We start from the raw sequence: 12,782 nt of genomic DNA, 5'->3' as shown, positions 1-12,782 counted from the left end.
TAGTTGCTCAGAAACTGAAGATCTTCTATATACTAAGCGATTCTTCGAACTTGACACGCATGGTATTTCTTTATTGTCTTCACTATGGCTCTCATTTTACTCACAGTATCTCTTACATGTTACATTCACTAGTTTTATAAACCTGGGGGGTCTGGTTCTCATGTGCTCCGTAGGAAAACATTCTTTGCAGATCTTCTCTGGGGTACACTCTCAAATTTGCTACAACTTCATGGAAGTAGTCTCAGGCTATCTCTTAGCGCTTTCGTTATACATATACATTACATTTTGTATTTTCACACATTGCTGGGGGTTCATCAGAAGATTTAAGCTAATCCAGTAATCCTACTTCTTTCAGAAGATACAATGTATGTATCTAGTTTTCTTCTTTGCTTCTATAAATTACTAATATACTCTTTTTCAAACCGGGCTTGGATTGACCTAGGCGAATTCCAGACATCTGACGGCTAGAAATTGGTATTTTATAGTCTTAGATTTTGTCTCTCATAAAGACATTTGTAGGTAATACATAAATGATCAGGTATTGATCTCGATGCGAGTTCATAAGGAGAGTATGAGCTCACTGTATAAATTCATCAAAACATTAAGTCACATGATTAATATAATATTTTCTTCGACCTCTAGGGTAACACGGAAGACGAGGAGGAAGGAGAGTACAGCTCGGAATGTGATACTGGTCTATCGTCTTCCCGACTACCTTGGACAGACTGTTCAACATCGACGACGACGACAACAACAACGACGACGACCAGCACGCGAACGCTGAATCCCGAATGCAAGGAGTTCCAGCTGCGGTCGGTCGTCGAGTTAAACGGTACACCGGTCTCCGCAATTCCAACTTCCGGCGACACGCCAATCTCGGCGGAGGGCTCGGCGACGAACCAGCCGATGAGCACGTTGTCGTCGGAGACCGTGCCCGTTGACAAGGCGAACGAGTCGTGCAACGGCATCGCCGGCGACTCGCAGAACGGCGAGGACGAGACCATTAGCGAGAACTCTATCCAGGTGGTCAGGTTGCCGAAGGCTCGGTCGACACCGCTGGAGGAGCAAAACGACGAAGCTAAGAGACTGAACTGCCTGGCTGGCAAAGAGGAGGCACCTGTGAACACCGAGGTTACCATCGAGGTTCTATCATCTAGCAACAGCATGAACAACGCGCCGAATGATGCGTCGAACGGCAACGACCGCGAGGAGATGAACGGCGTCAAAGAGGAGGTCGCCTTGATGAACGGGGACCTGGAGTTCGAGTCGAACAACGAGGACGCGGCCTTGACATCGAAGACGACGTCGTTGCACAACGATGAACGAACACGTTCCAGATCAGGCACACCAAAGACTGTCTCCGTGGAGAACACCGAGAACGGGGAGAACCACGAATCGTTGACCAACGCTAAGTCATCGTTACCAAAGAGAAAGTACAGCGTGAAAGGTGCAAAGTTCACGAGGGAGTCGACCCCCGGACCGGATCTGAACGACGCCGCGGAAGCGGAGTCGGAGAAGGCGAACGACGCAACGCAGAGTCTGAATAATGTAAGCCCGAACGATTATACGAAAGAGGATTCGACATTCGAACGCGAGAAAACCGAGAACGAATTGCCCAGCAATGGCATGTTCGATACTGTCTGCAATCATTTGAACAACGAGGACCCGATTGAAGTTTGCAACGAGGATTCAGGGTTTGAAAGCCAAACGAGACACTCCGAGTACCCTATCACGGAAGCGGTGACCCAGTGGCTTCGTAGAGTGAACTCGCCGGACGTGTTCATTACGTCGACCATTTCGGACAGCGAGTCGGAGGATGAGGAGAAGGTGGAAGAGCCGCCAAAAAACTTGCAAGGCAACCCCATGCCTGCACTATCTGCTAATAATCGCGCAGACAATCTAGGGTTGTCGCGCGCGACTAACTACGGTGAATTCGCAAGGTCGGGTAACAACGTCAAGAGCTTGGACCAGCCGGATGGTACCAATGGCGGGTCAAGGAAAAAGAAAGAGAGTAAGAAACGGTCGGGAGAACGTAGACGGGTCAGGCATGTCGACGGCAAGCTGGATGAGGTGGTGTCATCGTCGGACTCGTGCGGCCAACGGGACGACTCGGTCAGGAAGAAAACTCTGGCGAAAGAGGTTGGTGACGTTTGCGAATTTACTGAGGAGGATAGCGTTGCAGGTATGAGGGTTGCGTCAAACTCTCGGATAGACTCCAAGAGGGTCAATGCAAGGCGAACGAAAAGACAGGGTGGGAGGTCGAACAGGGATCCTGTGAATAATAACGAGAAGATTAAGCACGCGGATAACGAGAACGACAATAATGAGAAGGAAACGAACGAGGACACTGTGAACGTGAAAACGTTCGAGAAGGGTGAGATAGTAGTGTCCGAGGACGGCAAGTTGTTGACGACTTCCGGCTACGAGACGCTATGGAATAACAACGCTACTGCGGTCATGCCTGTGATCAAAAGTGATACAACCACCAAAGAGGCAGCTAGGAGCAAAGAGAACAGAAGCAACAGTGTCGAGGAAGAGAACGCTAGTGGAATATTATCCCTGGATAGTATAGAAGAGCTTGATGTCCTAGAATGCTGGGAGGCTGAGACGATTGAACCTGTGATAACCCCAAAGAAGATTATGCAATGTCGAGGTGTATCTTGCGAGGGCGAGGCTGGCGAGGAGGACAACACCGACCTTAAAGTCAATGTGGACTACGTGCAGAAGTACTACAGATTGGCACGGGAGAGTGCTAGTATAGAAGAGGATCTAAGCTCCAAAGTAACCGTAGATTCAGTGCCAAATCGTTCGGATGACTCAAGGGCGGGGACTACGATGGAAAGGAAAAACGACGCGAGTAACATACCCATCGAGGAAGCTTTCGAGGCGTACGAGAGCTGTTACACCGGGAAGTCTTCGTTCTTGATCATTGATTCTAAGATTTTTAAATCACGAACGTTGTATGGACAGGAGGGCGAGGGCCCTATACCATGCAAAGCGGTTTGTTGTAACATTCAATGAGGTTCGTCACGAGTACTTCACCACAGGGACACACCGGTCCCCGGTAAAATACTGATGTCAAGGCCGTCCTTTTCTGAGCAACGTATGCCTCTGACGTTGTACTCCTTTTGCTGCTGGTATATTGATGGACATACACGCCATACACGTTCATTTTTTATGTTCTTCATTGCATTAAAGAATGTCTGAGAAACAACCCTGTGGGTGGTAGAGATGTTCGATGGTATTTAGGGGCATGCTCAAAGACAACGGTTGATACAGCAGAAGCCTACGTGTGTTGCTATTCATTTTTGTAAATAGCTTTTAAGGGGTCGCTCGCGAATCGTGTGTCAAAGGAGACTTTTGGTAAATTAATTGTATGCATGGAGGCATATATATATATTTATATATATATATATACGATATTTTTTGACATTATTGTCAACGATGTAACACTTGGTGCACATATTCTTGTTTCGATACTTTTTTTTCCTTTTGGTTTATTCTTCGTTTTCATTATACGAGTATGCGAGTTTTTTTTTCAAAGCAATCGAGCTTAACGACAACAAAGAAATCAATCGTTTCTTGGAACTTATTATGTATAATGGATAGTGAGGTCTGAAATTCGATGAATGAGACATCACCGAATCACAAAACTGCCTCATACCACACTGTTGCTCTTCTGTTAGTCTCGCTGTATTTTATAGGCACCACACAAAGTAATCCTACATCAAAGTGATTAAGGGATATTTTTTACAAAACTTACTCTAGAACGTAAATTTTAAAAAGCACGAAGAGAACACCTAGCGTTTTTCCACGCACCACGTTAGATAGCCTTTCATTTAGGAAAGTTTCGACTGCTCGTAGTAAGTTTTAAAAAGCACATAAAAGATTGTAATCTGTAATAGTGTGCGTTGTTCGTTTGAAGAAAGAATGATATAATTCTGTACGAGAAAGAAATGAATAACACACTGACAGATATTTAGTGATCGATTAAACGATCCAAAACTATGTTTAAAGATACAGTAAACATTACGATGGTCGTATTCACAGATGCAATAGGATCTTTGACTAGGTGCAGAGTAGTCGTTAAACAGAAAATGAATTGGTAATGCAGTGGTTTATGTAACTAATATCTATAGCTGTTACAGAGCTGAAATAAGATTGTATATAGATAAAGCTTTCAAAGAAATTTCAATTATGATTACTGGTTTTTGTTAAGCGAGTAAAAGACGAGCATGTTGTTTTGTAATAGATGTTGCAGTCAGGAATAGGGAAACACATCTCACGCATACACATTATAATGTACAAGTTGCACTTGTTACAACATAGTTCACGCTTTAGTTGAGTTGTATCAAGTAGATTGAATATCTCAGGATGCATATTATGTAAGTTGATCGATAGACGTGGTTCGTGAAAATCATATATGTACATATATATATATGTGTACATATATATAAAATAAACAAACTTACATATGTACATATATATATATAACCCCATATCATAAGGTGCGAAACATACCTCAAAGATACCTGTATATACAAAACTACTGATCATCCAAGCATTAGTAACATCAAGTATAATTATAATTAATAATATTAATAATAATGATAATGTTAATGATGATAGCGGTAATTATAAAAAAAAAACTATTATCACAACAGCGATGTAAGCACAATCGTTCCTGCGAAGCTTTAGATTCCCTAGGCATCATACACGTAAACACAATTACACAGGACGATTCATATACTTCTAGAAATTCATTGACATCCGAACTACATTAAAGATAAATATATCGCTATATTAAATGCGCGTTGCATCAATTGTGTGCCTTATTCCGCGGCTGCCATTTTTGTAACCATTTCAAAGCATTCATCTCGATGAGAGAACAAAGGCTATCGGGGCAAAAAATGAATACATTGATTTTTTCATACATCAATTAACATGGTCATCAAGTATTTACAACTGACGTGCATACATTCATAAGCATGTAGACATTAACATTGCATCTTACACAAGTCATATTATCGTATAATTATATTTTAGTTGAATTAAAAAGTAAACGTGTAAGGAATAAGTGTACTTGAATTTTGTTGTGTTTTTGCTTAAAAAATATGAATAAAAGGTTTCAATTAATTCGCAGCATCATTAATTCTCTACCGAAATAATTATTATAAGAACGTATATGAACTATGAATAATACACTTGAAAAAATATACAATATCCAAGTTTCAGTGTTACTTACCTCGTCCAATATACCTACTCCTTTCTTAACGAATGTTTCATCAAGTAATTAAAATGTTTTGAAAATTCTATTTTATTTAAAACGATATGAAACGTGTACCGTCTATTTAAAGTAATCAACACTTAATCAATAAGACATTGGCGATAATATATAGTTAAACGTTACATAAAGTACACTAGGATAAAATGAGAAACATTATTATTTCTCTTATACAGTACAAAATATTCATAAAAAAATATTCCATAGCGATTAGATATACAAATACTTTCTCTACTATCCTAAGTGGCTAAATCAATAATTCTATAATCCATTTAAGACGCCATTCTGTGTAAAATCGTCGAAGAATTCGCTATTCGAATCAGCATTTCATATTCCCATTTGAAATTTCAACTCGCTTTCAGGTCGTAGAAACGACTTCGATATCTCTCGAACCAAGTCGAATGCAAGATGGCTATCGCGGTACGTAATTCGATTTGCTTCGATTCGATACGATACGATACGATACGATACGATACAAAACGATATACAACCGGGCACATAGTGGCGCCACCAACCGACAGGAAAATGAGTTTGCTAGTCGGCCAGAAAGAGACGAAACCATAGGAACCGCTAAAATGAGCGAACGTGTGCGATAGAGAGGGAGAAGGACAGACGACATCGAAAGGAATGAGACAGAGCGAGCGGATCGTGTCGTGGCTATGAGGCAGTCTTATATAGATGGCTACGGGCAGATCACACGACGAAAGGTCAGGAGTGTGTGCGTTCGCGTAGAGTAAGTATAGCGGTATCTCGCTTTCTCGTATCGCGAGCAGGGATTGGTGGTAGAGCGAGAGTGAAAGACGAAGAAGCGAGCGAGCGAGCGAGCGAGCGAGTGAGCGAGGGCGAGCGCGAGTCGGGCCAGCGAGCGTGGAACGGTGTAGAGCGAGCGAGCGTGTGGTGGTGGTGGTGACGACTGGTGCCGTGGACGGACGGTCGGTCGGCGGTCGGACCGTGGTGTGTGAAGAAGTGAAAAATTCGCAAGTGGTGTGCTGGGTTGGTGAGCTGGCTGGTTAGTGGTGATATATCGGGGTCGCGCCACGGACAGTGCCGGGGATTTTTGGTCGTCGGGCCTGTTGCCGAGACGTCGAGGGACGACGCGTGGAACCGAAGAAAGAGACCGCGTTAAGAGCAATGTCTGACCGGGAAAGTCTGGACGATCAACCGCAAAGTAAGGATCAGGAGATCGTTCGGCTCTGCATGCCCAACTGCCCGACCCATACTCGTTCGTACGCGGTCCCCGATATGTGTCGCAAACGAGCGCGACCCGACATCTTTCCGTAGCCGTGGAACCGTGTGTTGCGCCTCCGGTTACCAGGACCGTCTTTTCCATGAGCAAACGCGACGACCTCCGGCGCGGTCGACCCGCGCCGTTTCTCCCCTCGCACAGTTCGCAAGCACCGCGGGCTCGCACACGCCCGATCGTTCCTTTCGACCCTCGTGGCGTTCTGTCAACCGCCGAAAAGAATTGCTATTTTTCAACGATACCCAGGATCCAAGATGGCCGGCTGCGTATCGGCCGAGAGACAAACCCTGTCCTCTTTCCTCCTTCGTCTTACTCTATCTCTTTCTCCCTCTCGCTTGCCCCGTCTCTTTCACACATGCTCTCTCTCGCTCTCTCGCTCTTTCCCTCTGGCTCCCTCTTTACCACGCGCTTCGTACTCGGTTTTTCTCTATCTATCTCTCTCTCTCTCTCTTTCTCGTTTTCGCTTGTTTTCTCTCTCTCTCTTCCTCCCGTACATGCTTGTTCGCTTTTTTTCTGCTTCGTGCTTTTTAAGTTTTTCTCTCCCTCCGTTACTGTTCATCTCTCCACTCCTCTCCCCTCTGCCGACGGCTTTTTTTTTCTCTCTCTCATCTCCGGCCCCAGCAAGCCGAACATTCGCAGCTCGCCGATACGCCGCCGAGCAGTCCGCCGATGCCGGTTCTGTCCCAGGTGTTCCTTTTGAAAGTCGCGGCCTCTGGGAACCGTTCTCACTGTTGTCAGTTTCCGTGTGACAGACACCCTGACCGCGCTCTCCGAGACAACCGGAATAGTCCCAAATGAACACGCGTGATGTAACCTGCCGATCCACCTCTATCTAGCGCACACGCACGGCGTACACAGTTACGGAAAACCCGCACTAATACGCCGATAGGCGTATAGCAGCATATACAAAACGAAGGTACCGTCTGGCTACGATGCGCGTAAATTTCACACGTGCCATAGGCGATCCCCACCCCAGAAGCTGGTGGATCTTGGCCTCGAAACAAAACGGTCACGACATGTATCTAGCAACGATTTAGGAAGTAATTCAATTTATCATTTAAAAACGTTCGATCGATATTACCGGACACGATTATCCTTTTTCCGATGTGTAAAAATTGTAAGCGGAAAACGTAGCACGAATAATCATCGATCACGGAATACATAGATTCACCGCGGTGGATGATCGATCGGCATTCGTGTACTTATCGGATGCACATGTATACTTGTTGAGATCGGAGATATACTTCTCGAGATTAACGCAGAAAAATCTATGCGATTAATTTTATCGCGTTGATAACGTAAAACATTATGTAATGCTTTCCATGATACACCGCTACAAAAGTTAACAACGGGCACGTAATATTGCCGTCATTTCATTCCTTGAAGTCTAGGAATTGCATCAGTTCTTTGTATCGTCAGAAATTAGCGACTAATCTTATTATTAGGATTTGTTTGTACTCGAATATCAAGTTCGTTAACAATTTACGATCATTTTTGGTGTTCGCGTGGAATCTAGCTTCGAGATTTCTAATCGCGGCCATAGGATTTCAAAATGTCGCAACTGCTACACAGATTTACGTGATCGTCCCATTTGTTTTAGTAATACGGTCTGGAAATTGGTTAGGCTGCGGGTTTAACGCTATAATATGTACATGTGTACGTAAGATATATTCCTTTAATTTGGAATGAATTTGCATGGGTAATTTTAGGTTAGAATTATTAGCGGTCACGTTATTGTGATGTAAACGCTCTATGCTGTATCCCCCTTTTTTTGCAATGCATACGAATGAAATGTTTAAGCGATGTTTCGCTATAAAATTTGTTCGCCGCTTTTATTGACCGTGAACCTTTTCTTTCATTTCTAGGATATGGAAACCCAAGCGGCATGGATGCTGGAGGGACTGAGTTCGATCCTGGTGAGTAAATAAAGAAAGGACATAACTGTGAACTAATCTTAATCGATTACGGGATAACGGGTGATCGCGAAAAAATATCGCCATTTTGGACAATTTTGTTCGTCGACGTCAGCTTTTCACCTGCAATTTCTTTTATACCGTACGTTTAGCTGGGAATTTATGTTCGGTACAGATTTCATGTAATTCGAACTCGAATCGGATAATATTTCGCAAAATTACATAATCACTTTGGTCAGTATTTCACTCATCAATATTGACCCCGGATTTATCGAGCGATACGAAAGGACCAGGGTCATAAATCTCAATATAGAGTGTAATGCGGAGATAAAGGCTGATCTGCACAGTGAAATATCGGTACGCTAGATGTTAATTTTGAATGAAAATTTTCATTGTGGTTTACCTTGTGTGCACAAATTCATTTTGTTCACTCTACGAAATGGATTCCCATTTCCAAATTTACCCTGAAGCATTAGTTTTTACCGAACTTCACGAAAATTCGCCTTAACCTTTGGAACCGAAGATTGAGATGGCTTTAGAGTGGTAACTAGGAAGTACGAACGTTCCTCAACTATCTATTACACCGTAGTGCTTCCGAAGTTCTTTTTACACAGCTTGTTACTATTTACTTTAGAATGAACAAAAATCACATATAATCGCCTTCTAACATACGGTCGGGTAGTATTCGTGACTTGAGCACTCATCGATTTTAGTTTCCGAGAGAAACTTAACCTTGAAAGATTGAATATCTCGTCGGTGTAAAGATACTTGCGAAGATGTGCAACAAATTTTGGAAAATCGAAATTCTTCGAAGCTGGAAGTAACAATGGAGGAAACAAGAAATTCCCTAAAATTGATCGGAGCGTGGAATACATCACGGACGGCGTTATCTAAACGTATTCTAAAATAAATCTGTACGGGATGGTAGCGGTGGTCAGAAATAAGCTGGTATCCATCTTCTGCGGCTCGGTAAAAATGCCCGGTTTCTTTCGAACGGGTCCCGGAGGAACATTTTATTTTGGTTTCAAAGCCGTTTCGCGGTCGGACTTGAACCACGTCTCGAGCCTATTCTCGGTGCGCCTCGGGGACGCGCGCGAAACCGCGCACGAAGTCGCATGAATTTCGGTGCGTTTTAGAGCGGATTCGTCGAAAAATGGAAGTCGGCAGGAGTTGGATGTGGCAGAGAGCGGTAGTGGCAGGACGAGGAAGAGGAGTAGGGAACCGTACTAGCGCAGTCAGCTGGTCGTGACGTCATGCGATCATGTCGTGGAGCCTGGGTCGAGATGGTGGGGGGCCGCGATGCTGTCACGTGGTCGGGCTGCGAAGTCACGTGGCGCGCGTGGCTCGCGGACGCAGAAGCCGGTGCTAGAAGGCCGCCGATTGGTCGGGACAATTTCACCACCATGATGTACGCATTCCATCGGCATGACGGCGGGCTCCATGAATGACCGGCACGTCATTCGTGTACGATTTCGCGTTCGACGACACATCGACGTCGTTTCGATATCGTTCTCGCGTTCGATTTCTTGTCCCGGACGACATGTTCGGTGCATTCTCCGCCTCGGGATGTGCACCGTGCGCCGGTGAGAACAGCAACGACCCAGACCTGCACCACTAGTTGAGAGAGCCGCGACGCGTCATCGGCCGATGATTCCGCTGTTGCGCTGACGGGTACAGTTCACCCAGTTCGGATTGCGCGAGACACATCATCGCTGCCGCGATTTCTCCGTGCAGCTTTTTTCTCGCGTTCAACTGGACCGGAGTGAAAGTTCCCAGTGGGATTATTCTGTGCCGTTCGTCGTCCAGGGATCCTGTTCGAATCCGTCGAGGGCAAGACCAGCAGCCACAGCCGGCTTGAAGTCCGTTGCACTCTGAAGATAGCGCGAGCTCGCGATCGGTCGACTGACTCACGAGTTGCTCTCGCGATCAATCGGGTGCACGGCGGCGCGAGTGAAATCGGTGACTAAGTTTCTCCAGGAACAGACGCGGGAGTGTCTCGTTTCGTGGCTGATCGCGAGATACCGTCGGGATTCGGACACGGCCGTCGTCGGAAATATTTTTCGCCGCTTCGCCGTGGAGAAGGAATAGAGTGACATGTCAGATTTCTCGGTTACGGGAGTACATTGAACTTACGATGTGCTGGAGGTTCTCATGAGAATCAGTCCACGCTGGAAGTGTAACGTCTGTTCGCGGCGAGGAACGAATATTTTCGGTGTGGTTCCTACGGAGTGTTCGCAGAAGTGACGCAATGGGTGAAATAATTGAAATCTCGCAAGGAGACACGCAACAAGCGCCGACAAACGGATGGGGTGACACTATGAAGGGAAAAATACAACACTGGTGCCCTGAAGGTAGCTACTGCTGAATAATTCTGGTAACATGCCACTCCGCGAGAAGTATGAACCGACGTTGATACCGCATTATCATAACTGCATATTCAACTGTAACAAATGTCATATATTTCAAGTATGCAGAAATGTTAAGAAGTTCAGTGCAAAGCTTAACAGCTGTGCCGCGGTTAGTCGAATGTTCCTATCTTAATACAGTCAGTGCCTATAGTCGGTCGTTTGCGTAATCGGTTTGGACAAAAATTTGGACCGTTAGGGCCGAATTTAAGACTTCTATGACAATTTAAGGTTAAGGACGCATTCTGAATATGAGAAATAGTGCGCACGCTCTAATTCACGATTCATCGTAACGGCCAATCTGAAAACATCCCTAGGAATTTTGCGTGGATGGTCTAGGTTAGGTCGCGTGACGCAAGGACTGAAATAAACCGCTATTTCGATTTCTTAAACGTTGGCATTTTGGCGAGATAGGGAAGAAAGGTTCTAGGAACTCGGGAGCGAACGATGCGTCGAGTGATCACGCCACTGAAATATTTCTTCGATGATTCATTTATGGCGATAAATGTTAACAACTCGGAATGAAAACAGCGAAGTCTGGCCAGAGAAAAGAACGAGCACTTTGGTGATTTTAGAGAGACAATTACAGAATTTTTTTTAATAAAATATAACATTGACAAGCATCTAATATTAATATATTTATTAACGTTCGCGAAGATAATTTACCGACCTTAACACAGCAATGAACGATAAATTCGAGGAAATTCATTGACGCCTTCGTATTTCGGACTTCCGAAATATGACAAATTGAAGGTTATGTGTTATTTTATCTGAACGTGATGTCTGTTGCAAACTTCAGATTGTAATAGTTCATTTTTGTACGTAAACATGCTGTGAAACAGAACCTCCAGATCCAATATAACCTCACATTTGCTCCATCCGAAGATTTTGAGTTTCACTTCATAATTTATGGTCATTATATGATTGTTTGAACAGTTCGAATATAAATGACAAACTTTTCTGCAATTGCAGATACTGTGAAGGATTTTCAGCGAATTTGAGCGCGCGCTTTTGTATGGGGAATTTCGTTCGATGGAAATTTGTAACTAGATCGTCCAAACAATTTTTGGACGGTACAGGACAGATTCGTTATTTATATTGTATGTATTGAAATACAGCCAGATTTGGTACGCAGATTTTGAGAAAGATATACATACTCCGCAAATTTCTTTTTCGTTGCAGATACTAGCTTCCTGTTATCCAGTGACACTGATAAGCAAATCACGTTTCTAATTACGCATGCGGTCAGCTAGAGCGAAAAAATTGATTTTAACGTTACCGTCCCCATCGCTGTTACAACCGTGATTACAACCGTAGTACAGGCTTTTTTTTACAAATATTTGAGTCTGTTTACACGGAAACGTATGTTTAGTTTTCGTTCAACGATGTATGGCTGCCACAAAGGTCATGTTTCTATTATTTCACAATGAAAAGATTAGTCTTCTAGGAACGTTATTCTAATAACAACATGAATCATCGAGAGACCTTGTTCACTACCGACACTTGTCGCTGAAAATTACTCGAATCATTTCGTATGAAATTGAAATATTGTTTTACATCGGGAATAGTATTATTAATTAACATATGGTTTTTAGATAACTAAAAATATCGAGATTTACCGAATTCATACATTTTTGGATTCGGCTTAGTATTAATTTGGAAGTACCGATCAACAAATGAAGAAACGGCAAAATGGTAAACGTAATATTTTGATTGAATTAATAAATATGTAAACATATTGTTGCGTTGCGGGATAAAATTTTGTTCTTATTGTTTATCAATTGTTTATTATATTACACAACGAAGATGTTGAAGAGTCTTGCTGCGATAGAGAATCAGGGCAATGACCTTGAACGGTTAATTGCCTTGATTGTAACCAATGTATACCGAGTATACATTGTTGCACACTATCTTACTTGCAATCAAGATTAATGGCG

General features: G+C 43.7%; 2 protein-coding genes across 9 annotated transcripts in view; both read left to right on the top strand.

Annotated features, from left to right (window-relative positions):
• LOC117224104 (uncharacterized) overlaps positions 1 to 5,136 on the top strand; it is a 92,759-nt gene extending 87,623 nt beyond the window's left edge. For all 6 annotated transcript variants that reach the window (XM_033476794.2, XM_033476790.2, XM_033476789.2 and 3 more), the window contains one exon: positions 643 to 5,136. In XM_033476794.2, coding sequence (XP_033332685.2) covers positions 643 to 3,021 — 2,379 coding nt within the window. In that variant the 3' untranslated portion in view covers positions 3,022 to 5,136. The remainder of the gene's footprint in view (positions 1 to 642) is intronic.
• An 858-nt stretch (positions 5,137 to 5,994) lies between these two features.
• The window catches only part of Pur-alpha (Purine-rich binding protein-alpha), a 35,945-nt gene continuing 29,157 nt past the window's right edge, over positions 5,995 to 12,782 (top strand). Inside the window, exons 1-2 of one of the 3 annotated variants that reach the window (XM_033477058.2) lie at positions 5,995 to 6,452; positions 8,393 to 8,443. In XM_033477058.2, coding sequence (XP_033332949.1) covers positions 6,416 to 6,452; positions 8,393 to 8,443 — 88 coding nt within the window. In that variant the 5' untranslated portion in view covers positions 5,995 to 6,415. Of the gene's footprint in view, positions 6,453 to 8,164; positions 8,184 to 8,392; positions 8,444 to 9,888; positions 10,792 to 12,782 lie in introns of those variants that run through there. The other 2 variants (XM_033477059.2, XM_033477056.2) reach the window with 2 other exon arrangements.

Source organism: Megalopta genalis, chromosome 13 (genome assembly GCF_051020955.1).
Source record: "Megalopta genalis isolate 19385.01 chromosome 13, iyMegGena1_principal, whole genome shotgun sequence".
Taxonomy (NCBI): Eukaryota; Metazoa; Arthropoda; class Insecta; order Hymenoptera; family Halictidae; genus Megalopta; species Megalopta genalis.
Note: the sequence above shows the minus strand (reverse complement) of the source record. Positions and strands in the feature narration are given on the sequence as shown.